This window comes from Meleagris gallopavo, chromosome 3, assembly GCF_000146605.3.
Source record: "Meleagris gallopavo isolate NT-WF06-2002-E0010 breed Aviagen turkey brand Nicholas breeding stock chromosome 3, Turkey_5.1, whole genome shotgun sequence".
Lineage (NCBI taxonomy): Eukaryota > Metazoa > Chordata > Aves > Galliformes > Phasianidae > Meleagris > Meleagris gallopavo.
Genome location: NC_015013.2, coordinates 2,607,837 through 2,624,605, shown reverse-complemented (window position 1 = coordinate 2,624,605; position 16,769 = coordinate 2,607,837). Strand labels below are relative to the sequence as shown.

The window sequence follows — 16,769 nt, the reverse complement described above, 5'->3', positions numbered from 1 at the left end:
TTTTTGGCATTTACCATCTACAACATCCAGAGTAAAATGTAAAGAGGATGAAGTGTTAGTACAGTTTTAGGGCTATATTTTAAATTAACTTGAATGCAACTTTATTCAAGTCTGCGACCTGTTCTGAAAAATGTGTAATACAAAATCTTGAATAAAAATATTTGAAGTCAAGTTTAAGTTAGCATTATGTGAATTACCTCACAGACCTTTACAAATGCTTTGTGCAAGCACCACATGCTTTACACTAACTCATAAAAAGAGATGCTTTAAAAATATATTTGAAAACTAATTCATTGGATGCTTTACCCACAGTGGAATGTGGAAGGTACTTACCATCTTTCTAGGTCAGGTTAGCAAGTTGGGCTCTCCAATGTCAATTTGTAGATATATTAAAAAATAATAATAATAATCCAAGACCAACAAACCAAAAAGCCTCCTCTGTACTCTAGCCACTCATCCGTCCCAAAATAATGCACATGCACGTGTGTGAGTATGATTACAAAGCAAAATTGTTATTACTTCTAAATAATTTTGGACTACCAGTATGTTATTTGTAAATCTGTCAAAAATACTCAGTAAGTAAGCTTGTTTTTTTTTTATTTTTTAATTATTTATTTATTTATTATCAAGTTTGCTCTTGCCAAAATCTGCCTACAGTGGGCAATCAATTATTTGGAATGAAACAACTAAATTGATACATTTTCCAAGAACTATAAACAGTTATATCTTAAACTTGTTTTGAATCCCATCAGCTCTATGTGGATTTTGAAGAAATACATCTCAAGTGATATACTAAAACACACACACACACACACACACACAAAAAAAAAAAAACGAGTACATAACAGTTATTTGTTCCTGAAAATATAAATTGATTAGACAGTTAAGATTTGGAGGATCTGTCTGCAATATTCCTTAGCCTCCTGAAGCATCACAGCTGAGAAATCTTTTAGAATATTATTTTTGAGTTAAAAAGCAAGCATGAATGCAATGAATGGTCTCTCACTAGTTTTAGGATTCTGAAGACTTAAAAGGAGCAGCTCAGTCTATCATTTCCAGCTTATATCTAGTTAGCCAAATGGGCACTTGGGCGCACAAAATTAGTAACTCAATGTCCAAATGCTATTTATGGGCAAAACTCCAAATATAGGAGGTACACATCCATGTATCATGTACCACTCCTGACTAAGAATTTCACAGAAGTTTGAAATCTGTCATTATGTTTCAGGTATTTCATTTTCTAAAGGTTTATGCAAGGCTCAACTCCACAAACACTGTAAGACACTGTCCATCTCCTGCACCAATACACCATGATTTTGCACTTATTCAACTGATGACAAAAAACTTTGCACATATATAGTGAGTGTCAACTTACTTCACAAAGTTAGGTTAAAGAAAAATACAGAAGGCATAATTTTAAGATCTCTCGGAGCACTCAGAGGAACTACTGATTTATCCCTGACTCTCTCTCTCCTACTTCCTAACAAGGGAAGAACTCTTCTTGTCACAACAAGTCTATGTCAGATTTACTGAAGAATACTTTCCTCCAGAAATAGAAAGGGAGTAGTTGTACGTGTTAAAACATAAAAACACTCCTAGATCTCTACTTTCGTGTTATGGAGATAGAATGGTTTCCAACTGGCCCTGAATAGCTCCAGCTGCAGGATTAGAGCTTGGCCCTTTAAGATTTAAGGTTTAGGACAGCGCTTACATGGTTTAATTATTTTTCTGAATCTAAAAAGTATGTGTGCACACAAACTTGTACAAGTCTCATGTATTACACTACCTACCATCAACTAACAGACAAAGAACATAATATTCACACTACAAACAATGTACACAAAGCTGTAATTATTTTAGTGCACACACAAGGCTAACAGTCAGTTTAAAGGATATGTACTAGGTGCAACACATTACATTTTATCTATCATGAAAGTAAATGGTTTGTTTCTTGGCCAGTGCTAACAGAGAATTCTTACTCACGGATGACGGGCGCATGCCCCCAGAATACATGCAATTTCTGTAAAGCTAGTTTATATTCCAAACAGCTGATACTTATCATACATGCAGATACAAATAATTGAAGTTTATTTTGTAACTATGACAAGGCTTAAGAAAAAAAAAAACTTTCTTAACTACAACTTTAAGGTTTGGGTTTGGAGAAGGATACACAAGGACTCTCTTGATACCTCTCGCTTGCAAACCAAACTCTTAACTACTCAAATATTCTAGTTCTGGATTATCAACAAATTCCATCTGCTATAAAAATGGTATTAATTGAGCCAACAGAGGGAAAACATGACTGAAATAAATAATACATGAAATTCATAATTCCGAAAAGTTATCAGATGAAATTTTGATTGAGGTAACATCAGTAAAATACATAGAAAACATCATACTTCAGTCAAAAATATCTTTGAAGGATAACTTCTATGTTAATGAAGAACAAGGTGTGACACATCAGTAGTTTGGAAATTACCCTTTCACTTTCCTCAAGTAAGAAAGTGGCCAATGTTCCGCATTTCCTTTGGTCTTCCAAGTACTTTGTTACAATTAATCAGAAATGTTCACACTGGACTGTTGAAACAACATATAATTCAATGTCTGCCTTTCAGTAACAATATTGTGATAGCTTTGATAGCCATATAAAGGACAGTAATTTTTGTTTCTGATTTTCCATACAGGTATGACTATTGGAGAACTTTCAACAAGTAACTAAAACACAAAGAATAAGTAGAGGAATTAGCAAACAAGAGCTAATAATAGTAATAAAAATTCTTCTGCATATTTTACTTAAGATTTCCTATAATATTAGTCTTTTGTCTCAGTCAGGATTTGAATTTGTTCTTCTTAACCTGGTAAAGGTAGTCTTATTAAGATTGTGTACTATTATAGTATCTAAGGCTTTAATTTTAAATGAACAGTGTAATTTGAGTTTGTTCTTAAATACAGTTATCTAAAAGCTACCTGAACTTTTTGATCATGTTTATCTCAAAAGAACGTTCAGCAGTACTGAAAGCAAGATTATTAAGAATAGTAGGGTTTTATAGATGATATCATGTAAAAGAGCACTGCAGATGGGCTGCTGAAAATCAGACTGGAAAGTCTGAAGGAATGAATTTAGATGCCCAAAAAAAGGAGATGAGTGTAAACTTTATTGAGTACATTTCCTTACTTCAGGCATGTCATTTAGGCAGTCTAGAATAACGGTGCACAGGATGATGAGCATGCTCCACTGCACCTCTTGACATCTCCTTTCCCATAACCTCTGAGTTACAAGCTGTACTTGTTATCCTAACAGTACAGGGAACAGTCAATGAATAAACAATAAAATACACACTTGGCCTCACTTCCAAATAGGCCTGGAACATTAACAACCACAGCTAACATTCAAGCTATTACTTAGGCTTTTCATTACCCACCAAAATTAGTGAGAAAGTAAGAGCATAAATGGGTGGCTGAAGTTCTAATACACAGATATATATGTTGCATCTATGGCTCTATGGTTTTATGCTTTCATTCACAGCCTGCATCTTCTGTATCAATTGTAGAGAGGAAAATGTTTACAGATTACTACCTTTCCAGACACAACTTCCTTTCCTCACTGTCATATTTATATATAGAATGTATATATAAATATATATACATTCTATATATATGGAATTTCTTTTCATGCATTTGATAGAGATATAAACCTATCTAACTGCAACGAAGAAGAAAAAGTGTGTCCTTCAAAATAAAATACCACATGCTATCTGAAGCACCTTCTGAGGTCCTGATCCAAAACTTAATTTATCACTGTATATATTGCACAAATTTGCATCAGGTCCATACAAACTGTTTTGTTCTTGCAGGAATTTCATACTGTAATATAAAGTTAAGCTCTAGCAGACTCCTGACTAGTTCCATGAGCCTCTTCCAAGTATGCAGTTTTGTTCCATTTCAAGTGCCAGCTTGTATCTGTCCCCATTCCCAATTCTTTTGCGTGCCTTCTATATCTTATGAGTATGCCTATTTTGCTCATGCCATGGACTAGCAATTTAAAACCTACTAAGTCCGTAAAACCTTTCTAACCTGTCATTCCTCCTTCTGCAGTAACAGTTTGGTATCTGTATTTGTTTACTATAGAAAGCATATCACTTGTGCATCTTAGGTTAGGTATCACCTACTATTCCTGTCATGACAGCTAGCTAACAACAAACAGCAAGATCAAAAAAGTGTTGGAAGAGCTCTGCAATAGACCAGACCTCACCTTTGATTCAAGCACGGTCCAGATCTTTCCAGCTACCAATAAGTTAAGTCTCCGAGTCAATGGGAAGAACAGGGGTATTGATCATGCCTGTAACTTAGCTGAGGATTTGTCAAGAGTTAGACTTAGCCTTTTTACTTATAAAAAAAGCTATAGGCCTATCCCAAGGCGTTCCTGAGGTGCACGGGCATGAATGCTATATCACAAAGAGGGTTCTCCACAGTTAGCCAGTCTACAGCCATGCTGGCAAAATTTAATCATTGTTTGTATAACAATGTGCTATTTTCTTTTTCAGAGTCTGACAGGTAACCAGTGCAACAAAGGAGTCAATGCTCCTTCACTCCAATGAAATTTTTCTTCAGGAGCAATGAGTTAATCAAGACTTCAAAAAGCTTCTCATCCTGAGCATCCTTAGATATGTCAAAAATCTTCCCAGATAAGTAGAGTCAATCGTGGGAAAAAGATATTTAAATCCTTACAATAGCATGTGCTGAGTCTTCGGCAAACTTCCTTCCCTCCTCAAAACAAAAACCAAAACAAATTATAAACAAACAAAAAATCTTCAAGTTCATGAGGAAGTCCTTGTATTGACACATTACTGTTTTGCGTTCAGGCTGATGTATGGGTTCAAAGGGTCATTGGAGGCCGAATTACAAGAAAGGCCAAATGTCAGAAAAACAAAACATGAACAGGGACTGAAAACCAGTGCTCTTTCTGTATATAGGCCAAATACAGACTGTAACCTGCAAGAAACATGATGACACACATCAGAGTATACAGCTTATAACTCTGAATGGCATGCTGATCAGAGTAGGAGAAAAACTGTAAACTTATCAGTCTTTATCCACAGTCAAAACATTAAAATCAGTGCAACTTTTTGAAAATAAGCAAAGCAAAACTACTAGGAGGTGTTTTTAAATACTCCAAAATATATATTTCATAATTTTAAAGATAGAGTAATATGTCAGAGTACTTGTTCAGCTCTCACAGAAAACTGAACTGGCCTTTTCTCTCTTGTTTAACCAGTAATATGTATGCTACATTTACAAAGAACAAAAAAAAAAAAAAAGAAGAAGGAGGAGTGATTTTTATTCCTGTTAACTGTTTTGGCAATCTGAACTAGAGGCAGGTCACACTCAGCTGCCTGTACTTTAAGTGTGTGGAATTTTTTTTTCTATAGAAATGGAAAGCTATTCCCATCAATAAAATTACTCCCAAGTAAGGCAGCACAGAGAAACAAATCCTTTGGCTTCAGGCAAAACTAACAGAACACGTAGCCTGGGTATAACGGTACATATTTCTGTGCAATTAATTACAATTTATTATAATTAATTATGTGGATATTAATATTATATATTTCCTTAATACAAAAAGACTTAGAAGACTTTCTTAGTAATATCTTGTTCCTCACCCACCATGTTAGTACATTAGCTCCATCTAAATCCAGCCAGTCAGAAACACACTACAGTAAACACAATAACAATGCAGAAAAAATAGACACGAGGACAGTAAGGGTTGGTATTTTCCACCTCCTTCTGCTGACATAAATACATCAGAACCTGTATTGTCACAAAAATATTTTTTTTCCTTTCTTTCCTTTCTGTTCAGTCTTTCATAAATGATGTATGAATTTTACAGATTAGTGCCTTATATAATACAACAACTTACTCCATAATAATACACTGTTGAATCTTTTAAGGAAAGTGCCAGATCCCATAAAAGACATTTTTTAAAAGCCCCAAAACAGTAGTGAAATCAAACTGCCTAAGTAATGGCATACTTTTCAGAAATGCTGCTATGAAAGAACCTTTTTTCAGAGGGTTCTCTTTTACAACCTCAGAGCAACTGGATATTTAGGAATGTTTGAATTTTTTTTTTTTTTTTTTGCTCGGATTGACAAAGTGTGGTATAACAGCTCTTGACATTGTTTTGTTCTTTTTGTCTAAAGAGCTCAACAAAATGATGTCCTTTTTGTACTGATACATTTACTTTTGCCAATATACACATAAGGAATGTAATGAAGTGGTGCTATGCTGCAAGTTGCTCAGCAGATGTTAAAATCAGTTCCAGTTTCTGAAAAAAACTTCTTGAACACATAGTCTTAGCATTCACAATAACTGAAACACATGGGACTCATCTATGTCATTCTTAAAAATATATTCTCTCTCTCCCTTTCTCCCCCTGTATTTTAAACCTTCAGCCTTACTTGCTTCCTTGTACTTTATGATCATATGTGCCTGCATGCTTATAGCCAGATACATATCCGGAAGTATCAACCAGATCTTCTCGGCCAGCTCTGCCTTTTCCTTTCCCACTGGGATCAAACCTCTCTTTGTGAGAACCGGTGAATTTTGATGTATCTGTAAGGCGTGACACAGTTGGAGAAGAAATCGCTTTCTAATAGATATAAAAAAAGAGACAAGAAAATACACATCAGAAATCAAGTACACTCAAAACAGGTATTATTCACAGTAATGAAGCTAGCAATGGAGGGTATGTAAATTTCTATACATTTCTAGCAAAATTAAACAAAAGTATTTGTTTATTGCCAATATATATAACTACAATAATCATATGGCCAAGAACAAAATAGCACAAGCAAAATTTTGGTGGAGACTTTCAAGGTGAGATACTTCCGATTAGTAACAAAGTTTCAAGTACTGAAGACGTGAACAAGCCATAGGGAACTGCCATGTTTAAATCCCGTTAACATCCAAGCATAAAAGCCCAGCTCCAGCAATTTAGAATGTTTTAGCTTCAGCAAAACAATATAACTAGAATTCCTTATTTCAAGAGACTGAAATTTATTCTAAGCTCTAAGGGTTAAGAGAGAAGTAACAAATAAGGAGGACTGAATGTCAGACTTTCTCCCATGTTGTTTTGAGTAATAAAAAAATACTTAAAGTTTTGCTGTCTTTGAGACAAAGACAATGTGACTGCACAAATAAGGTATTTCACAGAAAAGTATGGGAGCACACTACATGTGTACTTGAATTGGGAACAGTCACTTTGATCTTTAAGTTTGTATTTTAAAATCAGAAGAGAAAGCATACTAAAAGAAAAGGGGAAAAAAAGATTTTTTATTCTAGTGAAAATAGCGCTAAGATGAATAAAGTAATACAATTTGGGTACCCTTGTTTGTGTTACTACATGTTAGGATGCGTTATATAGACAAAAGTGACCCTGGTTTCCTTGAAGTGAAGTAAACGTGCTGGGAAACACCTTTCATCAAAGGTGCTCCCCACCCCTCCCCATCTTCAGCCTAAATAAGGGTTCATTAAAAGCTAAAGGCTTTCAAAGTAACACATAGCTCTTCCACAGAATAACGTAGCTTGAATGTCTTGAAATGCTAAACATAAAAACATTAGAGACTTGGAAAACACGTACCAAGAGAACAGAATACGTAGATTAGCCTAGAATGAAAGCTGCAACTGAGTCTTGTTCACCACAAAAGCCACATATCCTCCACACCACTGTTTTGAGGGAATTTGTCTGCCCACATACGTTACTTAATGAGAATCTCATACTACAAACTCCTGCTTTTCTCCCTCCTAACATGTGCAATACTGCTGTGTTCTGCAGTGTTGCTTTTACAATATGTCTTGAGGGGAAAGATAATGTGGAGGAGGAGTCCTGTCACTGAAAGAAAATGACTTCTGGAGCATATTTTTCTTAAAACACACCGCTGAATGACCTTTGGGACCTTCTGCTCGGTAGTCTCAGAGTACTATTTGCAGGTATAGCCATTTTTCTGTATTGAAAACAGAAAATAAGACCGCCTATGAAGAAGAAATGCAAGAAAACATACAGCTTTCTCACACATATTGGCCTGCTAGCAACTTATAACCAGAAAACCCATGTTTACAGCTGAGCTAAGCAGGAAAAAAAAAATATCCTGTGATCAGAAATTGCGTTAAGCAGCTCAGCCAGGTAAAATGAAAATGCGATAGAATGTATAAGCTGACACATCGTGAGTAGCAAGGTAAAAACTCCCGGCCTGGTGCCCAATAAAGAATTTGTTCTACTTTCCTCAAAGTATTGGTAAATTGAACATGCAGTATACAGTCACAAGAGAACTCTGCCCACTGGAGATTATTAAAAAATAAAAAAATAAAAACAACCACCAAACGAACACACTTCTGTAAGACTGTCTCCTTCATAATGCTGTTTCATAGACTAGCTCTGAGACATGAAAACGTTCTGCTATAATTCGTTCTTCATCTGCAAGCACTTTCTCAATGTTCAGCAACACAGTCAGTTATAGAAAAGTGACAAAACAGCTCTATGCTTTAGCACCCCTATGACAAATCTTAAAAGAAAAAAAATCACGCTGGGACAATGGTTCTGACCTTTGTCTTCATATCTATTAACTGAAATTTTAAAATACTGACATGTGCATGTGTGAGAAGAAAAAAATGTCAAAACTCTAAATAAAAGGTTCACTGACACCACGGAAGAAAAAGAAACAGTTTTTGTCCAGAAAAAAAAAGAAAAAGGTTAAACAAAACCTAAAGCCCCAGAAAAAGCAAAATCACAAATCCAGACCAAGAGCAACAGTGATCCCACATCACGTGTTGGTGGATCAGAAGGCTTCCTATATCAGAGGAGTTACAATGCATTAAATAAGCATAAGAGCAATTACTGTGAGGTATAGAGACTTTCTCCAACTTGTTCTTAAATGAGTAATTGCTGAAGTCTTTCTTAAGTTGAACGTGAAGATCAGAGATAATAAACTGCCACAATAAAGTTATGCTATTCACCTCACTTCTCCCTTCTGTTCTCCTTTTGTGTTCCTGATGACAAATGCTTATATTAAAAGCAAAACATTCCTTCTCCTTTGGGTCACAAAAACATTAAACAGAAGGGCAGGGCTCAACTAAGCATCCTCCTTTTTTATTTTCAAAGATGATTTTGCCTCTGTAAATATGGAGTAGAACATACAGAGTATAAAACGTTTCTCTTTTTACTATTATTTTTTTCATGAATGGCCTTTATGAACTCAGTGTGCACACCTTCAATTTGTTTGCGGAAACAAAAGCATGACCAGCAGGTTGAGGGAGGTGACTGTGCACCTCTACTCTTCTCTCATGAGACCCCACCAGGAGTACTGCACCCAGTTCTGGGGCTCCCAACACAAGAAGGCATCCAGCACTTGAAGTAGGTCTAAACGAGGGCCATGAAGATCACTGGAGGGCTAGAGCAGCTCCCCTATAGGGACAGGGTGACAGAATTGGTAGTCCTAAGGCTGGACAAGAGAAGGCTCCATGGGGACCTTACAACAACCTTCCAGTATCTGAAGGAGACATAGAGGAAAGCTGGGAAGGAACGTTCTATAAGGCCATGTTGCAACAGAACAGGGGGAAATGGCTTTAAACTGGATGAGGGTATATTTAGACTAGATATATGGGAGAAACTCTTTACTGCGAGGATAGCGAGACACTGGGATAGATTGCCAGATAGATCCTGTGGATGTCCCCACTCTGAAGGTGCTCAAGGCCATCCCAGATGGAGCTTTGAGCAACCTGGTCTAGTGGGAGGTGTCCCCTGCCTATAGCAGGAGGGTTGGAACTAGATGGTCTTAAAGGTCCTTTCCAACCCAAACCTATGATTCTACGATTCTGTGATAAAATCAACCACCACCTCCAAAAACCCTATAGAGACTAAGCTGGCAACTAAAGGGAAAAAAAAAAATGTAAAACCTATTTTCATTATTAATTCCAGTTGGGTACTGCAAGACAAAGAAAATAAAGGGAGTGAGGGAAATAGAGGAAGAGAAGCTGGCCATCATCAGTGGAAGAAATACAAAAAATACTGTGACCAGCACAAAGAGCTGAATGAGGACAATTTCCACCTGAGCAAGTAAGCACTTACCTTCTTTTCCACTGTGATTCACAGACAAATGACTCTGTCTCATCGTATAGCAATTCTGCTCCTGATCACCAACTGCTGGAACTACTTACTATCTACAGTAAGTTACTTCATCTAGTTATACTTTTCTAGAGGCAATAACTACTTGGAGCAACTTCCCTTTTTCCATTTTGTGAGCTTACAGAAGCCTTCATTTTTCTTCTGTTCTGTTTGCACATAGAGTTCACCACAAAGTGGGCATACCACAAAAGATACACGTGTACCTAAAGATTTTACCTCTTCTTTTTAAAACTCTCATTACAAAAAATGTTTTATTTTGCACAACAAACTTAAGTATAATGAATGTGTAAACTGATTGGAACACCAAGCAAACCTGCCAGCATACCTCCCAAAATATCAACACTTTTGTTCTTCAAGACCTTCAAGACCAATTCTTCCATTCACTCACATAATTGTTTTCATTAACACAAGCCTGCAGTATAACCTGTATTTTTAGAGGTATTTTCCTGGAAAGCTGCTTTTTAACTGTACCTCCAAATTGGTGGAAGCACCCCAGATGAGTCAGGAATGGTACGCATAACCATTCCCCATCCCTTTCAACTGAATCTCTCCTCACACTACAGTCACACTGAGAAGATAAGAGCAGGCCATTGTCTCAGTAGAAGCTATGGAAAGTAAAAAGGAATTGTCTTTATACCAATTGATTCAGTGGTTTAAAACAATTGCACAGCTTTTGTTAGCAATTCACTACTCTTTCTCACTTTGCAGAGAAGGAGTGATAAAATAGTGAGGAACTTGGAGTGTGTGGCATACAGGGAAGAGCTCAGGGAAGAGGGTTTGTTCACCTCCAGTGGGTGGGAAGGAAGGAATAACCCTTCTGCTGTTTTCAACAGTGGAGTTACAGAATAAACAGTTTAAAAGTGCACAGCAGAAGAAAGAAAAATATCTTTTTTAAAAAGGGAAAAGAATAGATAACTCACAATTTGGAACATGGGAAATTACAACTAGATGGGATTTTTTTTCACATGGAAAAAAATTCTTCACCACTAGGTGAAGAAATACCTTGTCCAGAGAGGTTTAGGGATTCTATGTCACTGGACATTTTTGCAGCTTAAAATCATAAAACACAAAATGACCTAGGTCAGAAGAAAACTGCATTTGAGACTGGATGCAACGCAAGCCTTTGCTAACAGCAAGGCTCAAAAGAGAGCTTGCTCAGAAACTACTACAGTTCAGCCACTGTATTATTTATTTGCTGGTAACATCCAGGAACTTTGTAAAGAATGACAACCAACAAAAAAACTTTTCAAAGAGAAGGTGGTTTTTTTGTTGTTGTTTTTGTTGTTTTTTTTCTCTCTGTTTGGTTTTTACTATTTCAAGATTTTTTCAATTTTCTTTTCCCTGTTTTCATAAACACATCAAACTTGAAAGAAAAAGTTAGATTTCATAGATGCCTCTTCCTCTCGGCACGCAAAAAGAATGTGACAACTAACTCACTATTGAACGTACCCTGTATGTGGTATCACTTCCAAGAACAATTTCAAATCAGTAAGTTCAACAGTACTCTGACCTAACACCATCAATGTAAGGCAGTGTAATGCCTAGGTAAAAGGGCTGGATCATGTGTTGCACATTCAGCATTTAAAAATGACCCTTTCTTTTCCTCCCCAGTAATACTAGCTCTAAACTCCAGCTCTCAGGCATTTCAAGACTTACATACTTTGCACCATATTGTTGCACACAGTTTTCTTTAGCAGCAGTTTTTCAGAAGTTTAGATAGGTGCAATAAAGAAATCAATTGATAATAACAATAAATCTATAATCACATGCAGCTCACTGACAATGATGACCACTTCCAGAAACACTACTTAACAGTTCAGTAGTGACAGGCACACAAAGACTTTCCCTTTCTAAATATAAATGTTACTCATGTGTAACTATAGAACAATTAATGCTTTAGACAAAAAGAGACCTCAGGGGAGAAAAAAAAAAAGTTGAAAGGCAAGCTATCTGCTCAAATAGTCTGTTCCATGCCCACAGGCTAATCATTATCAGCTTTCTTACAATGCAGTCCAGGATCTTGATTTATTCAGATTCATAAATTCGCAAAAAAATTTAGGTTGGAATGAACATTTGAATACATATGAGCTTGTATCCAGTGCAAACTCGCACTTGCAGCAAGGCTTTATGAGCTTGCTCAGAAACTTATCCAGTCAAGCTCTGAACACCTTCAAGGATGCAGATTCCACAAGCTCTCCAGGAAACTTACGTCAGTATTTGACCATGTCTGGGGTAAAAACAACCACCACAACCAACTTTAAGAAAATCAAGTCAGAATGTACATCCTCCAGTCATGTGGCTAGAGATAGAAATATCATTTCCCCTTATCCTTCTCCAAGCCTAACACACCAAGTTCTCTCCACTTCTCCTCACGCATTACATGCTTCAGCCCGAGCATCGTGGTGGCTCTGCACTGGGCTTGTTCCAGTGTATCAATCTCTTTCTTGCACCAGAGAGTCCCAGACTGGATGCACCACTTGAGATACAATCTCACAGCTGCCAAATAAAAGGGTAGCATCGTTTCAGTGGATCAGCTGGCTATACACTTGCTCAGGCAGCCCGGATGTGGCCACCTTTTCTTGCTGCAAAAGTTCACTTGATACAAGGACTGTTACTGACTCCTGTTCAACATCATGGCCACAAGATCCTCTCCTGAAAAGCTGCTTCAAGACCTGTGGACCCCTAGGCTATTGTCTTACATAGGGTTAATTCATTACAGACCCAGGAAATTGCTTTTACTTCTGCTGAACTTCATGAGGCTTACCATCAGCCTGTTTCTACAGCCTGCCAAGGTCCCACTGAATGGAACCACTGACCTCCAGCATATTAACCACTCCTCCCAATTTGGAGTCTTTCACAAACTTGCCAAGAGAACACCCCGTCCCATCCATCTGCCTGGAAAGACCACAAGCTGCTGCTGGCTGACAGCTGGACTTTGCACTACTAACTGCATCTCCAAACCCAATAGATCAGTGAAAGTCCATCTGGAATTCCCCACTCATCATAGTGTCACTTTATCTAGTCTGTATCTCCCCAGTTTGGTGATAACGGGCTGCCTCTGAGGTCCTACTGACATCAAACTATACTATAATCCCTGTCCACAGCATTTATTAGACCCGTCCCTTCTTTGCCTTTGGAAAGAACGGTCTTGCTGCACCATCTGCTCCAAATCCTTTCCTTGCCCTTGGTATGTTTAGAAAGTGCTTTTGAGATAACTTGCTTCACAGCCTCCACAGGGACTGAGGTTATGGTACATGGCCGTAAGTACTTGGATATATTCACCTGCTAGCCCTAAGGATGTGTGTGATATTTGTGTTTTCCCAGTTATTATGAATCTCCAAAAGCCATGGACTTTTGAAGCCAACGGACAGCAGCTTTGCGGGCCAGCTCCTCTAGCACTCCTGAATGTAATCCATGTTGTCCTACGGACTTACACGTGTCTAATTGCTGAACTGATTCCTAATTCCATCTTCCTCTACTGTGGTTACTATTTCAGGCCAGGGACCTAGGAACCCCAAAGGTTAGTCTCTAGCAGTCAAAACTGAGACAAAAAAAAAAGCATTGAGCATCTCCATCTTTTCCATGTCCCTTGTCACTAGATCCCCATCCGCACCAATCAACACATGCTCTTATTTCACTACTGACACACTTAACAGAAACTTATTTGCCCTTCAGCACTCTTTCCAGCCTCAGATCCAGCTGAACTTTGGCCTACCTCATCATGTTCCCAATACATAATCCATACTCATACCATATAGCCTCTCTCTCCTTCCACCTTCTGTACACTTCCTTTCTGTGTGTGAGCTCAGTCACAATCTCCACATTCATCCATAAAGAATCAGTTGGACAGTTGCAGCAGGGAGTTGTGGTCAACAAATCTATGTTCAGGTGGAGGCAAGTGACAAGTCATGTCCCTCAGGTGTCCATCTTGGGAGCAGGGCTTTTCTACATCTTTATCAAAAACACAGGTAGTAGGATCGAGTACACCCTCAGTAGGCTTGCTGATGACACCAAGACAAGACAACAGAAAGAAGGGATGTGATCCTATAGGACCTGGACAAGCTCAAAAAGTGGTCCCACGTGAACTGAATGAGGTTCAACAAGGTCAAGTGAAAGGTGCTGCACCTGAGCTTGGGACAATCCCAGACATGTGTCCAGTCCAAGAGAAGTCATTGGGAGCAGCCCTACAGAGAAGGGCTTGTAGTCCCTGATGAACGTAAGCCAGCAGTGTGCAGGCACAGGCCAGAAGGCCCAGTGTATCCTGGACTGCAGCAAAAGAGGAGGGCCAATACGGCAAGGGAGGAAATTGTTTCTGCCCTTGTGAAAGTCCATCTGGAATACCACACCCATTGCTGGGGCCTCCAGCACAAGATGTAGATCTATTGGAGTGGGGCCAGAGGAGGGCCACAAAGATGACCAGAGCAGTGGAGCTCCAGTGAACAAAGGCTGAGGCAGCTGGACTTGTTCAGCCTGAAGAAGAGAAGGCTCTAAGGAAGACCTCATTGCAGCCTTCTAATACTTAGAGGGAGCTCATAAAAATGAGGGAGACTGACTTTTTACATGGTCTTACAGTAATAGGACAAGAGCAAATGGTTTTAAACTAAAAGAAGGAACATTAAAGTAGGTACTAGGAGGAAGTTCTCTACTCAGAGACCAGATAGGCACTGGAACACACTGCTCAGCAAAGCTGTAAATGCTACATCCCTTGAAGTGTTCAAAGACAGGTTCATCTGCTCCCTGGGCAATATGATCAAGTGGGTGGTAACTGTCCAATGCAAGAGGTTTTGGAACTAGATGATCTTTGAGGTCCCTTCCAACCTAAGACATTCTATAATTCTGTGTTATTAACTAATTCTTCCTTTTGGTTGTGTACTGCATATTCAACTGAGCATCTCTGCAAATCATTGATCATTGTCTCAATTTTTTTTTTTTTCATTCTAGAGTAAGTCTTTTAGATTGCTTACTCCTAGACATTTTGGCATAGCTGATAGCAACTTTGAGTGCAAAGGCCTAGAATTGTGAGGTTTTCTGCAGCTACCTAAAGAAGACTTTATCTTTCTCCTCTGCTTGATCAGTAGATCTGTAGTTCATGCCTACTACAACATCACCTGTGTTGGTCTGTTCTCTTCTCTTCACACACAAGCATTCTATTCATTTGTCATCTGACCTAAGCCAGGACCCCATGCTGTCAGGTTACGGCTTTGTACTGAGCACAAGTCCTCTTTCCCTTTTTCCCCACCATCTTTTCTGAAGATCCTCTATTCATCCTTCATAGCACACCAGTCAGAAGAAGAGCAATAGGATGAAATCCTGTAGAAACCTAACAAACTATACAACTCAAAAGAGATTTCTCCACTTGACATTTTCACTGCTCATTTGTGCAAAACCAGTTTCAGGAGAGATTATTTGCTGACTAAACTCAGGGAGACCACTAACTTTAAACAGCTGAACTAGACTGAAAGGACTATTCAAGATCATAGTGAACAATCTAGTATCTACTGAATTAACTACAAAGTAAAAGCTTGTCCAACCTGAACATTTAGAAGGATAACCAAACCTATGTACATTAGGTTTAAAACTTATTTTATTAATGTTAGTAGACTTATCAAAGTTTACATGCCAAAAAGAAAAAGATAACAAAACAGAGAGCAAAGAAACCAAAGACTAGACCAAATGATAATTATTTCCGGATTTCTGGTTTTGTGGGATTTACTTGGTTGATTTTAAGGTGTTTTTTGTTGTTGTTGTTGTTGTTGTTTTGTTTTCTTTTTACTTGACTCTTCTTGGTATTTCACCATCAACTACCATCAACATAGAACTGTTTAACGAGGTTCTGAATTTACTTTTTATTTGGATACATCACTCTTTATAAACATTTGTGTTTCAACCAGACTAGAGCTCTCCTTGATTTTTTCTGATTACCACATGGTACTACAATTCCCAGTAGAAGCAATGACAGTGCTATACACACCACAGCGCAATAATCACGCACTACATAACCTTTGTTTTCACTCTGCTCAGTACAGCTGTTGCCTCCAGGCTCAGAGACACACTGCAGAGGAAGCAGGTGAGTATAAAGCTAGGGTAGAACAAAAGACAGCTAAAATAATCCATCCATGAGAACAGTAACATACCGTTACTCCAGATATAATTGGTGCTTTTCCTTCAATTAGTTTATATATTTCTTGAATTGCTTCTTCATCACTTTTTTCTTTAAATCGCTTCTTGGAGAGTTCCTGAAGAGCTTCTTTAAATTGTTCAAAACTAATAGTTCTAGAAGACTTTCCCCTGCCAAAACATACAGAAATTTAAAGAAATTATAAGAGAACACAACAAGCATCCCAAGAATAGCAGAATATTCTTAGTTTACCACAGGGAATAAGAGAAAACCGTAGCAGAAAAGAAAGAGCCATTTGCACCATTTCCCAGCCCACTAAAACATCACTTTCTTTTTATAAACATCAGTAGGATAACACTTTAAATAATCCCACAGATTCAGAAATAAAGAGGAACTAGAGGAAACGAGGAAGCTATCAGAACGTCTGTAGCTCAAAGCAAGACATTGGCCGTCTGTGGATCTGTATCCGTTAAA

General features: G+C 37.9%; 1 protein-coding gene across 3 annotated transcripts in view; it reads right to left on the bottom strand.

Annotated features, from left to right (window-relative positions):
- Positions 1-16,769, bottom strand: part of TPPP (tubulin polymerization promoting protein) — a 55,174-nt gene that overhangs the window by 2,157 nt on the left and 36,248 nt on the right. For 2 of the 3 annotated variants that reach the window (XM_003204706.4, XM_010708260.3), the window contains exons 3-4: positions 16,312-16,465; positions 6,456-6,646 (exon numbers count right to left, since the gene is read on the bottom strand). In XM_003204706.4, the coding sequence (XP_003204754.2) occupies positions 6,456-6,646; positions 16,312-16,465 (345 nt within the window). Of the gene's footprint in view, positions 4,993-6,455; positions 6,647-16,311; positions 16,466-16,769 lie in introns of all 3 variants that reach the window. The other variant, XM_010708261.3, reaches the window with a different exon arrangement.